This window comes from Aptenodytes patagonicus, chromosome 6 (assembly GCF_965638725.1).
Source record: "Aptenodytes patagonicus chromosome 6, bAptPat1.pri.cur, whole genome shotgun sequence".
In the NCBI taxonomy this organism is placed as follows: domain Eukaryota; kingdom Metazoa; phylum Chordata; class Aves; order Sphenisciformes; family Spheniscidae; genus Aptenodytes; species Aptenodytes patagonicus.
The window spans coordinates 51,283,917-51,297,905 of record NC_134954.1 but is presented as its reverse complement, the minus strand read 5'-3'; the positions used below and the strand labels follow the sequence as shown (position 1 = coordinate 51,297,905).

General features: G+C 40.1%; 1 protein-coding gene across 1 annotated transcript in view; it reads right to left on the bottom strand.

The window, feature by feature from the left end:
- The window catches only part of CHN1 (chimerin 1), a 105,207-nt gene that overhangs the window by 76,724 nt on the left and 14,494 nt on the right, over positions 1-13,989 (bottom strand). Inside the window, exons 2-3 of the mRNA XM_076342581.1 lie at positions 6,110-6,148; positions 1,939-1,994 (exon numbers count right to left, since the gene is read on the bottom strand). Of these exons, the coding sequence (XP_076198696.1) occupies positions 1,939-1,994; positions 6,110-6,148 (95 nt within the window). The remainder of the gene's footprint in view (positions 1-1,938; positions 1,995-6,109; positions 6,149-13,989) is intronic.

Here is a 13,989-nt window from a genome sequence, read left to right as displayed (position 1 = left end):
GCATCTAATTGAAGAAACTGAAGAATTGTCGCTCATCACCGCAAGAGCCAGGCAACTTTATAAGCATACACTAGAAGAAAATCTGTCATTACATGAGTAAACCATAGCAGGGCTCCAAGATAAGACTCGGCAAATAAAAGACTACAGTGATTGTACAGGCATAGCGTCAGTACCTCAATGAACAATGTCAGAAGGCTACCAGAAATCCCTCATACATTTTACAATATGCATATATACATATACCTACACACATACGAGCACTTCTTCCACCAGTGAAATACTTTCGAAGAGAGGAAGGAAAAAACAACTGTTCAACAGCACTTAACAACAACAAACACAATCCATCGGACACAGGGAGTAAAATACTTCATCCTATCCAGGTGAGCACTCTGTACAATCACAAACCTGTATTATAAAATTAAGCCCCTACAAGACTCCAAATATTTTGTATATTAATGTAATGAAAAACCCTATGATAAAGAACACACAAAATAGAAGAGAACCTTCCTAATAATGTTGTAATGGGAATAAAAAACTGGAAAATCTCCCATTTTTTCACAGCTTAGATCTTTTCTTCTATAGATCTCTCCTTCAAATCTCCATCCCACCTTATTTGATGTACATAAGATATCCGCACACCAACCTTAACAAGAATATCCCTGCTTGGATGCTCATTAACAGTAGAAACACGGGTTAAAACAAAACTTTTTGCTTCAATGCTTCTTGTAAAATTCATGTACTGTTCTTTCCTATAGCTATGTCTTGCTTAAGTGCAATCAGATATAGCTATACCTTTTCTAAAAATACAAATCTGTCAAATTAACAAAGGAAAACGAGTGCTTCCATTAAATGCAATATTTCACTCCTGTTAAATCTCTAATTTTTATCTTAAAAATTGACAGACTACTTCATAGAATTACAACTGGGCATTTGAAAAGACGACAGAGAAACGCCTGTTTAATTCTGTAAAGTAATCCTCCTTGTGATCTAGACTGTAAGCTATTAATGTTCTTGATAGTGCTGTGTCCTTCTGTATTTAATACTACGTCAAAGTGACTAACGTATTTCAAAGATTAATTTCCGTTCTCTTGGCACATGATAAAAATGCTTAAGTTTTATTGCACCAATGTAATAACTTTCAGTGGTTATTCAGTAAGAGCTGTGTTTTGTAACACTGCTTAACAAGTCAAGCCTAACATTTCAGCATTTCTGAAATTGAAATTAATGTTTCCCAGGTTCCTGTCTGAAGCTGCAAGAGAGATGCAGTTACGAGTAAAATCTTGCTGGCACGGATGTTTGGTATCAGTTAAACCCTCCAGCACCACAGCTCTGGAGAGGTGCTGCTCTGCTGAATGGCAGCTCAGGGCACACTGGAAGTCTGGGGTCTGCTTCAACAACTGACCCCATGAGCAGGTGCTTCTGTATCACTGTATATCAATGGGATCCTGTTGTTACTGTTTGGATTCTTAAAATCTGTGGCTCTGCATAGCTTAGCTGCTAGTATTAATGAGTCTTAAGTACGACGACTCAAATAACAGCACCAGGGGAGGTTTCAGTCTTCCCTCTCTTGATTTATTGCACACATCTAGCAGCGATGTGTGTACGAACAGCTGCATAGTTCCCCTGTACAGCTCTGCTCTTGCTTCTGTGAATTTCTGACCCAAAAAGGAGGAGATAAGGCATGTTTCCATGTATCTAAGAATCAAAAACCAGTAAATGATTCTCAGGTATACACATCATGCTCAAAATGTATCATGCTCAAAATGCTTTTTAATTCAGTTTTTAGATCAAATGGATTTCCAGGTACCAGTGCCCCCAAGGCTACTTACTCTAACCACAGCACCAAGTGTCCCAAGGAACTGCTGTTTGGATTGGACACCGTTAAGTATAGACTTGGAATTACTGGATTCCGTAAAACTGAACCTTTATAATACCCACCTCACGAGTGCAGGTTATCCTTCTAGGATGGGGAGCTTCCTGTTGCAACTGATACACTGGGAGAAGGCAGAAGTTAAATTCTGATTAATACAGAATCATTGTACAAGTTAGGCATTTTAACATTAAATATTGCTGTTTAAATAAAGAAGACTTTCTGCAAGATTTAATGCAAGGATACATATATCAAGGTCTCAAAAATTACTTACAAGTGGTCAGAAAAAAGAAGCCAAAACAGGATTATTGATTAGCTTTACAATTAATTGATCAAGTACTAGGGAGTAACTAGGTGAGACCAGTCAAGTTTCCATCAAGCAGATCAGAAAAGGAATCATGATAAATGCAAATTAAATTTTATTATATGTCAAATCAGGCTGCTGTCAGACTTCCTTCAGTAAGCAGATGGAGCCCCATCCTACTGCACTGGGCACACACTCAGTCACCTGAAATACATCAAGACTTTACAAGAATCATTCAGAACTTTGCAGAATCAAACCCTCTGCTTTTGCCACTGCTCAGTGGTGACCTTTCTGAACAAAGGGAGAAAAGGCCTTTGCATTTGCAGATCTAAAGACATCAGGAGTTGAATAGCAGAGTAAAACAGTTAAGGCCCAAATTATGACATACACTTACTAGTATCTTCCCTCCCCCTTTTTTTCTTTTTTTTTTAAATAAGCCTCATCAAGCCAGAATAAATCTTAGGAGCCAGTTGTAAATCTAATGGTACTGATGTGCAGACTTTCTAATATAATACCAAAGGACTGACTTTCAACTTCTATCCCAAAAAGAGTTTGGTTTGGCAAGTCACCTTCAAAATGAGGCTGTCGACACTAAGTTAGTATTTGAATAGTACTCTAGAACTGATAAAATGGACAATTGGAATTGTAATCTTTTAAAATTAAATTACGTTTCAATCATTAATACTAACACCAAGATCTAATAACATGTGCTGTCACCTTCATCAGGTAATAAGACCATACACTGATTTAACCAGTAAGATTTGACTTAATTACACTTCTCATTTGATCACGAGTCTTTTCCACTGACAAATGCTGTATTTATGTGCTAAGTTACATGGGAATGGAGAAAATGGCAAGATGCCTGATGATACGGCAATCATAAGATAAACTGGAAAAATTCACTCCCTTTGTTCCAAACGAAACACCTAATAGTTTTTCCTGACATTACTAAAATCAATCCTTACCATTCTGTATTGGTATTACAAAAATGATTTTTGCAAGTGATGAAGAACAGCACACTAGTATATAAAACAGTAATTTTAATTTCAAACATAGCATGACCATTGTCAGCACACAGATTCCCTAGCTTCTGTTGTAAAAGTCGTATTTGATGGCACTGGGCCTTGTCCATAGCTAATTCTGAGAACTATAGTGTCAAGTTTAAAGGAAAAAACAATAAAAATCACAGAGCAAATATGGATTTCTCTGAATTTCACAGAAGAGCAGTGGAGAATCACAATCGGCATGCTCTGCAGAAATCGGCTAAAAACTGAGAACTGTTTCCCACCTTACTTCAAGCCAGGCTGAAAAGATTTTCTGGAAGGAAATTAATCTTCTCCAAAGGCAGTACCTTTTTCCTCTTCCAGTCAGAAGTACAGCAGGTAGACTAGTTAAGTTACAAAACAGGATACCTATTCCTCCTCCTCTAATTGATGTATGCAATTCAAACTGTTCCAACACCAGTTTCCTTGCTGTAATTATTGCCGAGGAAGTCAAACAAGACATTCCTCTTCATCCATCATGAGAGACAAATATAATCAAACCCCCCGACTCTGCGCTTAATTCTGAACCATGAGAAGGGTTCACCACGGCGAACCATGATGGTGTAGTGGAATGCACATACATTTGCATGCACCCAAGCCTTCAGCTCCTGGCAAGCTGCCAATGAAGATTTGGTATTAGAGAGGTTGGACCCCCCATTATAGATTATGGCATGGAATAAACCGAACAAAGAGGCAGTGTGCCCTGAGTTCACAGAAGGTACAGAGCTGTGATTCACTGTTATTGCTTATAACTGGGAGCAAAATACACAGATCTCAGTAACAAGTATTGCAATCATGACTAATGATGTTTAATACCAAGGAGCGAAGTGTCTCAGTTTTATCTTTTAGCCCTCCGCTGCAAGAAAAAAAACTTGTTCAAATCATTTTGTGTGCAAATTCTTTAATATTAAGTGGCTGACTTGGCATATGACAAGCTACTGGCATAATAAATGATGATTCAAAAGGCACAGACAGGCTTTGCCACCAGATTCACAAACAGACCAAGGTCCCAGCCGTCTCAATTACATGACAGCAATTGCATATGTCGGCAATTATTCAAAACCGTTCAAAGTCATCCATCTAAAGAAAAGACTGAAGATGGACAAATTAAAAGTCTTCAGCCTTTTTTTAGATTTGTTGCCTTCCTATTTTCTTCAATTAACATAACTGTATTTTAAGAGACCCCGACATTCCTAGAGTGTTAAGGCATATGCAGTTTTGCCATAATTTTTACTACAAATTTCACAATATCTCATTATTTACTTACAGCCTAAGCTCTTTGAAATTTCTTGAGACGTTCTCATTTACAGAAGTAATCTAATGCTCATATTGCATAGATGATCTTGACTACGTAACTCATGATCACTTTAACAACTCAAAAATTGGAACCCAAACCCAAACAACAAGGCTGATTTATGAGTTTTAAGGCCTAACTGTGATTTTTGAATGTGTCAGGTTGGCAACGGCAGGGACAGAACAGAAACAACTGACCTCTGTGAGCCATTAACAGAATACTGGCCTAGGTGACAGAAAAGCTGTTTTTCTAGTGCTCATTTAATTCTAATATATATACTTTAGCTGACAAAAATACTTCAATCTGCTCTTTTACACTTACTGTCTTTCTAACCCTCGTTTTCACCAAGCCTTTAAGACCAACCCAAAATCTCTGATTGTAAAGAATCTCCCACTGCAGGATGGAAACCTTTTTGAAATAACTACATTTTCTGAGGTGCTAAATCTCCCCAACCTTTAGACAGCAACATTTTAATCATGTGAGATGTCGCTTGAGCAAATCACTTTAGCCAGCCTGAAGACACCCAGCCTTGGGAATACATACAAAAGAAAATGCAAATGTAGGTTTGACATCCCTAAACTGTTAAGTGTGTTAAACACACCAACATTCTGCTTTCAAAATCTGCTTTTAACAGAAGACTCTTCTTTCTTGCTGTGATTCAAGTCTCAAAATGTCTCACACCTTAGCTTTTCTACCTACAAAGAACTAGAATTTTGAGGTGAGACACTGTGGGAAGCTATGATGCTTTGCTACGGTGCCATTTGTCTCGTGTTCTCTTCAACCTCCCTGAACCTCCATCAGCGCTTCCAAACAACAGGTTATTCCTTTACATGGAATTTTTTTGTATTTAAAAATTTAAGGTTTTTTGTTTGTTTGTTGTGGTTTTGGTTTTTTGTTGGTGGTTTTTTTTTTTTAATTAGGAATGAAAACCAGCAAGTTCTGAAATTCCCAAGGGAGTGGCACTCTGATCTCAGGGCAACATGCCCTGACTACTGCCCTGCACACCTGACTAATGCAGCCTGCAAGGCCAGCTTCCTCCAAGCTAGGACATGCACATCGAAGAGCTGCAGAGCCCAGGCAGGCAGACTGGTGGGAAATCAGGCCCTTCTAGTCAGGGCTTCAAAAAACCTGCTTGTGATTTGTCACACCAGGCCAAACAAATGCTCTCGTTTTACTATATCAGCAAATTCTGGGGGAAAACTACTTATTTTGAGGTTTTCTGACCAGTTCAAGTCTCAACTCTAGTGATGCAAGGTACTAGAGCACAGGAGCCCTAAAAGTTTGCAAGTGATACCAACTTTAAGGCATGAATGGAGTTTACGGAAGCCCCAGTCTAGGCAGCCAAACCAATATAAGCCAGACCCACACAGGAGTGGGACCACTCACATTAGTAAGGTGCAGAGAATCTACTCCTCCAAATAATCTGCATTCACTTGTCCTTGAGGATAAACAACTGCACATGTCTCTAAATAGTAATGAACCCCTTGATGCTTCTTAAACTCACATTCTGATGAAAAGAAAGATGAGTCTTTTAAAGCACCCAACTGAAACTTTTTCAGCTCTGACTTGGAAAAAAAAAAATCCGCTGAGATACTTACAGTAAGATTTCCAAACAGGTGGTCTGTATTCATCAGTATCTGAAAGAAAAACAACAAATCTTGATGTTGTGTTGGAAACATTTTAACACAGAAATAACCCTGCAGAAGCACTTGCAAATTTATTAAGATAAATATTGCACCTAGGTTCTAAAATTATTTTTTACTATCAGAGTATAGAACAACCTGTTAAAAGTTCCCCCTCTTTACTTAAACTGAAAATATGAAAAGGTATTTTCTTTAACCAGCTAGAATAAAAACTATAGAAATACATTTGCAAAACGGCAAACGTGCAGATCAGAAGTGAAAATACTGGGGGGGGGGGAAGGGAACGCGTATTATTTCACTATGTATATATCCATAAATTCCTTTTTAAATAATACCAGAAAGATTTTTTTAATCTCAATTTATACTCCAATAAATCAGTTTTCATCCAACTTATTCCTGCCATTAGCTTTTTCCTCTTCTGGATAGCAATTAACAACTAAAATAAAATCAGAGTATGTAAGTACTATGAAATATTTTGCAAAAAAGGAGGGGTTTTTTTCATACTGAGTGTAAGATCTACCTAGAAGCAGTTAGTTGTATTAAAAGTACCAGCATATTTCTAATCCCAAATTTTAATTCTCAAATAAAAAAAAAATAAAAAAATCCCAGTGTATTCTAAATTCTGTCTCCCTTATGACTTGCTGACAACTGATCTGACATTTTGGGCTCAGGGCTCTGTTTCAGACTTTGTATCCGATCCACTGTTTTACCACTCTGATCAGCTTCAGTTCTGATGCTACAAGGTACCGAGGCTTTCTGCAAGATGCTGTGCTTATCTGCCTTGGAGCTGGTGGGAGTTACTCAGTACTCATTACACCACAGGGTCACAAGTTGAGACAACCACACAGCCAGCCAGCCAGCCTTGCTGTTTGAAGCCTCTTCTGGCTGCAGCATTCATTTCTGAGCTCTGTTTGCAATTGTCTGCTCACTGGAACTACCTGCTGCATCCAACAAACCCCTAATTTCTAGTTTTTATTATGAGGTTATGTAAAGATCAAGCAATTTGGGAACCTGTTGCTTGAATTTTGGCCTGAGTGGCATCTCCACTTGAGAGTCCTTAAGGCCTCCAAAACTGAGCCTGAAGCTAGGAAAGGATTTTGTTTTGCCTCCCCTTAGGATAAGAGATCTGCCTTCTTCAGCTACTTGCTTTAGTCCAACTCTCCCACCTACAGTCATGTCAAAATATCTCTAAATTGGAGCTTAGTGGAATGAGGTATTTTCCAGTTTAATTGGCACAGACTTGCCCAGACCCTCCCCAGACCCACCCAGCATGCTCTCTGCCCTGCCTGAGCTACCATTTTGCTCAATTTTTTACCCTCTATTTTAGTGCTACGCATGAAGAGGGTGCAGTCCTTACGGACTACCTCGGTGGTAGTGGGTTTTATAAATATGATACATTATGACTTTATTATTAAGGCAGCACTTAGTCAAACTGCCATCCTCCAGAATATGACGGGTTTTGATCTTTGGACGGTCCTGCGGATGCACTACTGCGTCCTGGGGATCGCTCAGAGCACCTCACAACTGCACAGAGACCTTCAGCAGCCTGCGCTATACTACGGCAGTGAAAGAAAACCAGCCGCAACAGATGCAGCCATGGTTATTCATTCCTACTTTGATACCTTTAATTAAGGCAGTGCAAGTCGATTCATTCCAGAAGCATTGTAATGTGATCCCTTAGCACTGCAATGTCACATGGAAAAAGGGCAAAACTTGTAAGTAAAAATAATGGGTTTAGTCCCAGAAGACGATTCTTACCCCACTAGCTGAATTTTCTTTTGCTATAGTCTTTTTTTGGCAATATATGCACCAGTTGGATTTACAAATAAATAATTTAAGTAAAGGAAAACATGCACTGTATTTGTAAAATATGAGCTGACTGTTATGAAAATACGATTATCTTGGCAGTCTAACCTATACTTGCTCGCACTCAAGCAGTATAATTGTTACGACTAAGGGCAGCATGATTATAAAACTGAAAAGCAACAATATTTGTGCCAAATGAAAAACCCCAAACCTTGTTAAAGTCAGGCAAGAACAGCAGTAACTTTCATACAACAAACATTTAACATTCAGAAATTGGAAGGAATGATTTATGTTACGCAGCTGTGCAAAAGGATTTTGTTAGAAAATCTGTCGGTGAGCTTTACTGCCTTTACAGTGTGAGAATACCCTCTAGCCATCCCACATGAGGTAATGAAAAAACAAAAGGTCATTTCTATTGTGATTTAAAAAAAAAAAGTTATCTGATATAAAATACTGCAGCAGCAAGTACAGCACAGTAACAACGGTGAGCAGAGGGTCTGCAGTGTTTGTTTCTGTGCAAGAAAGTTTCTATTATTAAAACCACCCCACTATACAAAGATAAAATAGAATAAGCATAAACATCAGACCCATCTGTTAGTTACCCGTTTTTCAAGATTAATCAATGTAGTCCCATTTAACACATCATCAGTATTTTGAAATGTGTTATTAGGAAAAGAGCTTGATTTTCAGATAGTGCAGGCTTCCATGTATGACATCTCCAATTAGGCATCCAAAGTACCCGACAAGCACTTTAAGGCATGATAAAAAACCCACAGAAAATGCTGAACCCAAAATACATTTTCTCACGAACGCTGCACCACTTTCTAATTAATGCAATAAACTCTACGCTCCCATCAGCACAGTATCTCAGCTCTGTTAAATGTTTCCATGATAAAATAAAATCATTTGCTACAAGCTGTGCATCATGTTTTATCTTAACTGTATTTTCTGCCTTAAGTGAGATGCGATTCAGCTTAAAGCTGCTCTTCTCCAAAGGTCAAGAGCACTACAGAAAACATAGATGCATAAACTGATGCTACCAGCTCTGTCCAGATGTGATCCTACCAGCATTGATGAGACTTTTGCCAGCATGAGAGCACTCTCATCAGCAAGGACATTTTAGATCAGGCACACTCTCCATGTACATAAACCGCAATTTCAAACTGAGACCAGTTTCAAGCTGACAGATGCTGGTGCTGAATAGTATTCCTAACCTTTAAAAGTGAAAATGTTTGATCATTGCCCATTACCCCAAATAATGACAGTTTTTCTAATTCTTCAGAATTTTGCTCTGATTTGAAGGGTATATGTATACGATTTTATTTTTACATAATATAATGGGACTTCTTCAAATTCTCTACCCTGAATCCATACTGATATCTAATAATTTTCCAGCCTGGAAGAGATCAGAAAAGAAACAGCTGTCTGCCCAAAATCTGTACTTTCAAGCTCCTAAATAGACCTGTCATAGTATAAATATGTATGCATGCATAAAGAAAAGAGTAAGAGTATCTTAAACTGATGCATCACTTGAAATCCCACTGAGACCCGCGGTTATATGCAAGGTTAAGGGGCAGAGGGGAAAACAATGCTGCAGGACACATGAAAAAATATATTTACAGTCCTTCACCCTGTAGAATCAGTTTTTGCTCTTGAACCCATAGCAAAATCAAACTTGTCTTTGAAGCAAGCATCTTATCACAGACCCGTAACAGCTGGCACCTCTAATTCAGGCACGGACCTACATTTCTTACGTACCCTACATGACAGGTTATGTGCCTCTGCTTCTCCAAGGGCAAGGGTTTGCCAGCCCATCTCTCTTTCTCTCCAATGGACAAGGATAGGAGTGATCCCTAAATATTTCTTAAACAATTCTCAGCACTTTCTTGCCAACATCTTCTTTCCTCCCAAACACACTCTCCTCCTCTCTTTTCCAGGACTTTGCCTTCCCCCAGCCTTAGCAATCTTCATCTGCACACAAGACCTCTCCCCTCATCCGTGAGCAACGCTTTGGTTTGCTCCCCACTGCTGTCCTGCTAGGACTCACCTACCCAGCTCACTCTATCTGCTCAGCATCTCATTCTCAAGCCATCTCATCTCTAATCAAGGCTTCCTTGAAATTTGCCTAAATGCAGAGAAAACAGAGGCAGAAAAGCTCAGAACAGCACAACAGGCAGGTTCTGGCAACAGCCCCTTTACAGGCAGAAATGTCACAGTGGGGCAAGAGTGTTGCCTGCCGGGCCCAGCGTGCCCTCCTTTAAGCACACAAATTAATGAAAGAAAAAGGAAACTACACATCCTGGGCCTGAACCGTCTGCAATTAAGAAGTGAAAAGCACGAGTGATCGTCAGAAATACACGCTTGCACAGAAAAGGGCTTCTGCCAACAGAAAATCATACAGCCATTTAGGAGAGTTCATATACAGACACAAATGCTAGGAGAGCATCTCAGATTTTTCCATAAACACAAATGTGACTAATTGTGACATTACAACATAGCATTTCCCTTTGTTATTTTCCTTCTTTCTTACTCATTTCCATTTTAACCCTTATATAAATCTGGACAACTGTAGTACTTTCAGAGTGTACATTTTAACTGCAGATATGAAAACTGTTACTATTGCCTCAAACTGTTTAGACTGCTTGTCTCTGTGTATTCCTTTTATAGAAAGAATAATAATGTTTACCTCTGCTTGAAATGGTTCTTTCTCTCTCCCCACTGAAGATCAGCCAGCTCTAGGGTAAAGCAGCAGCAGCTAAACTATGCATGGTGACCCCATAAAGCAATTTAGGACTTAATGTGAGGTTTCCTGTAGAGAATTCAGTTTTATTTTTCTTTTACTGTATGTCATTCCCTGCAGCATGGTGATCTGTAACATCATGCTGGAGATTAGTTTGTCACTGTCTGGGAGGAAACAATCAGCTATCTGCTGACACAGCAGCTCTTGTCCCAAACTTTGATTTTATTTGGCAATATCCCTATTGAACACAGGTGAGGTCTCAGGTGGTGAACCTTGTGGAAGAGGCCAGTTCTTAACCATATGGACCAAACACCAACACTATCAGGAGAAGAAAATCCAATTTTGTGTTTTCTGAACCAATCTATGACCAAGGAATGGTGTAAGTCATAAATATGAAAAGATGCAAGAAAGTATAAAACATTCTTCTGTAAGCTATGGCCTAGGCACTAACCAGTAAGCATTAACATGTGTTTTAAGATGCTAATCTTGCTTTGTTTGGCAGCAGCATGTGTCAAAATTTAACTCCTGGAGAGATGCATAACCAGCAGACGTGGCCAATTGCTGACCCATACAACAGACTCCTTTTTGTGCCCAAAAAACAACTTCTAGAAAATTCCTCCCCAGCTTCAATATCTTGCTTGTTAGCACCTTCTCTATGCCCAAAGGATGCACATAAAATCACTCGACTTACAGAAATAAAGCCATAATTTATTTGCTGGTGAGATTCTCAAGCCACAAAAACAGCGCAGTTGAACAGAAAATGTCATTTCACCTCTGTTTTTCAGAGTACAAGTGCCAACAGCATTTCAGAAACTAAGCTCAAGCCATCACAAAACATTTTAAGCAGCAGCCAAGCAGGCCCTAGCAGTTAGGGCTTTTATGCACTCCAACCAAAATAAAACTCAAACAGCATTAAGGTAATTAAAGGCTGAATACAGCCACCGCCCTAGGCAGCGGTAGTAAAACAGATGGGCTGCAATACTATGGTTTCAGGGTAAATACGAGAAGCTGATCGCTGGCTGTGACAGCACCCAGCAGCGCTGGAAGCATTTTGCAGAAGTCCTTGCACTCCGGGTGGCAGGAGAGGAAGGCAATGGCAGGCAGCTCCCAGAGAGGGGGCAGCAGGAAGGAGAGTGCAGAGAACGGCCAAAAGATTCCTGTCTATTGCGCGTGTACTGAAGAAGGAAGGGCACACACCAAAGGTCCTTTGTCACTCCTAGACGAGACCTTGGGATCCACATTTTTTTCCACAAACCCCTCTGCTACACCTCCGCTATCAGCAGCTGGTAAGTTAAATGACAGTCTGTAATGGGGTGGCGGGCAGAGGCAGAGTCTTGATGCAAAGAGCAAGAAGCATCGTGGGTGGCTACCTGCCCGTCACATGAGGTCCTGCAGAAACCAACCCATCCCTGCCCTGGCAAGCAGGGTACCATGCACACTGCTGCCAAAGGCTGCAGAGAACTTAATTTCAGCCAGTGCTTGGTAAAAAAGAGAGAAAGCCATGGTCAACCTTTCTTGCCTTGCACGAAGTGTTTTCTTAGGAACAAACACTTCTGCAGCATTAGGTTCCTCCACATGAATATAAAAAGGGAAACGATCCTCTGGCTCAGTCTTATCCTGTCTTCGCCTTTCCATAACACAGGGGTAACAAATGATTTCTGATCAAAATAGCTCGCACGGGCTTACACCACGCTTTTTAAGAGATCTCAGGCAACTTTTTGGTATATTCCCTTTCTCTTAAATAAAAACTATTATATTGTTATTTTACAAAAAATGTTTGGGTTTAAAAGTGATTGAATAAATAATGTTAATCCAAAAGTAACATTGCTTTATTAGTCCCTAAAAACAAAGACATTAATGACAAGAACCTGATGGCACACATGGCGTGGGCCCATGTGGAAAACACGTGGGGTTTCACAACTAGGGTGTCACAGAATTTCCTTTGTTTATGGGAAGATCCCTGCAGGGCTGAGAATACCCCAGGCAGTGAGCACCACATTTTCTCCCAATTCCTGAATATACAACATACTGTATGACACTCAGCAACAATGACTGATACTTCTAGACTGTTACTGAGTCTTTGATGCTACTTTAATGGTATCCTTGGCACATGATTTCCTTTGAATTAAGAAAAAAGCTTTGAAAACTTTTAGACATGTCAAGGCTCTTCCTCAGGCAGGCAGACACCATTACTGTAAGTAGCTTCAGTGCAAAAGCTTCCAAATAAACCACCATCTATTTTCTCTACCTTCTCCAGGTAGAGAAAAGATGCCAGACAGGCATCCACTTTAACACGCAGGCACATGTGACAACCTGGCACATGTCCTGGCTGCGTGTGGACAGCTAACCCTCTCAGTGGAGGATCCCCTGCTCCGAGCCCGCTGTGCTGCCGACACAACCCACTCCGGTGGGGAGCTGGAGTGGGACAGCTGTTAAATGTTAAACTAAAGCCCAGTCTGATCACAGAGACAGACTCCTCGAAAGGGGAGCTATCGCCAGCCTATGCAGTTCACCTCCTGCCAGGGGACAGCAACTGGCAAGCAGAGGTTACAGATAGCCAACTCAAGCACACCCAACTGTTTCCAGGCCAGCCCTGGAGAAGCTGGCACACAAGTTAAGTCACTCCACCACTAAAACCATCCATCTACAGGGACATGGCCAAGCCTGTGGGCAGAAGGTACGGTCACCAGCAACAGCTCTCCTTACGCAAAGTTTTACTCTGTTGCCTTGACCTTTGGCGCAGGTTGCAACACTTCTTAATGCCCATAAAAAACCATGCACTTAGGAAGCTTTGGACTTTTAAAATTAAACTGTATTTGAGTTATTTAAGCAAGAAAATGAAAACATCTGAATGTATTTTCTTCACATTTTCCAAAGGCATTCCCATCTGGGAGGAGAACAAGAGTACAATACAATCTAAGGGAAAGATACAAACCAGTGAAAACAGGCACCGATAACAAAAGCATCCCTTTGGCTACAGGATGGCACTACATCACACACACTGTGCCCCGGGAATTTTTTTATGGGACAAAACTTATTTTTCTCTGCTCTTTCATCCTCACATGGTTTTGCTTATACCACTCCAAACAAGTACAATTAGGTTTCTAATTATTACCGGAGTAAAAATGATTAAGAGAAAGCTAATGTCAACAATGCCCCAGAAAGCTACAGGGGCTATAACAATGCCAGAGAAATGGCATCTCTGCTGTGACCAAGTGGGAGACAAGAAAGCACTCTCAGCAAAAGTGAAGAGGCTTAAAGAAGGGCATGCTCTGAATAATTGCATCGG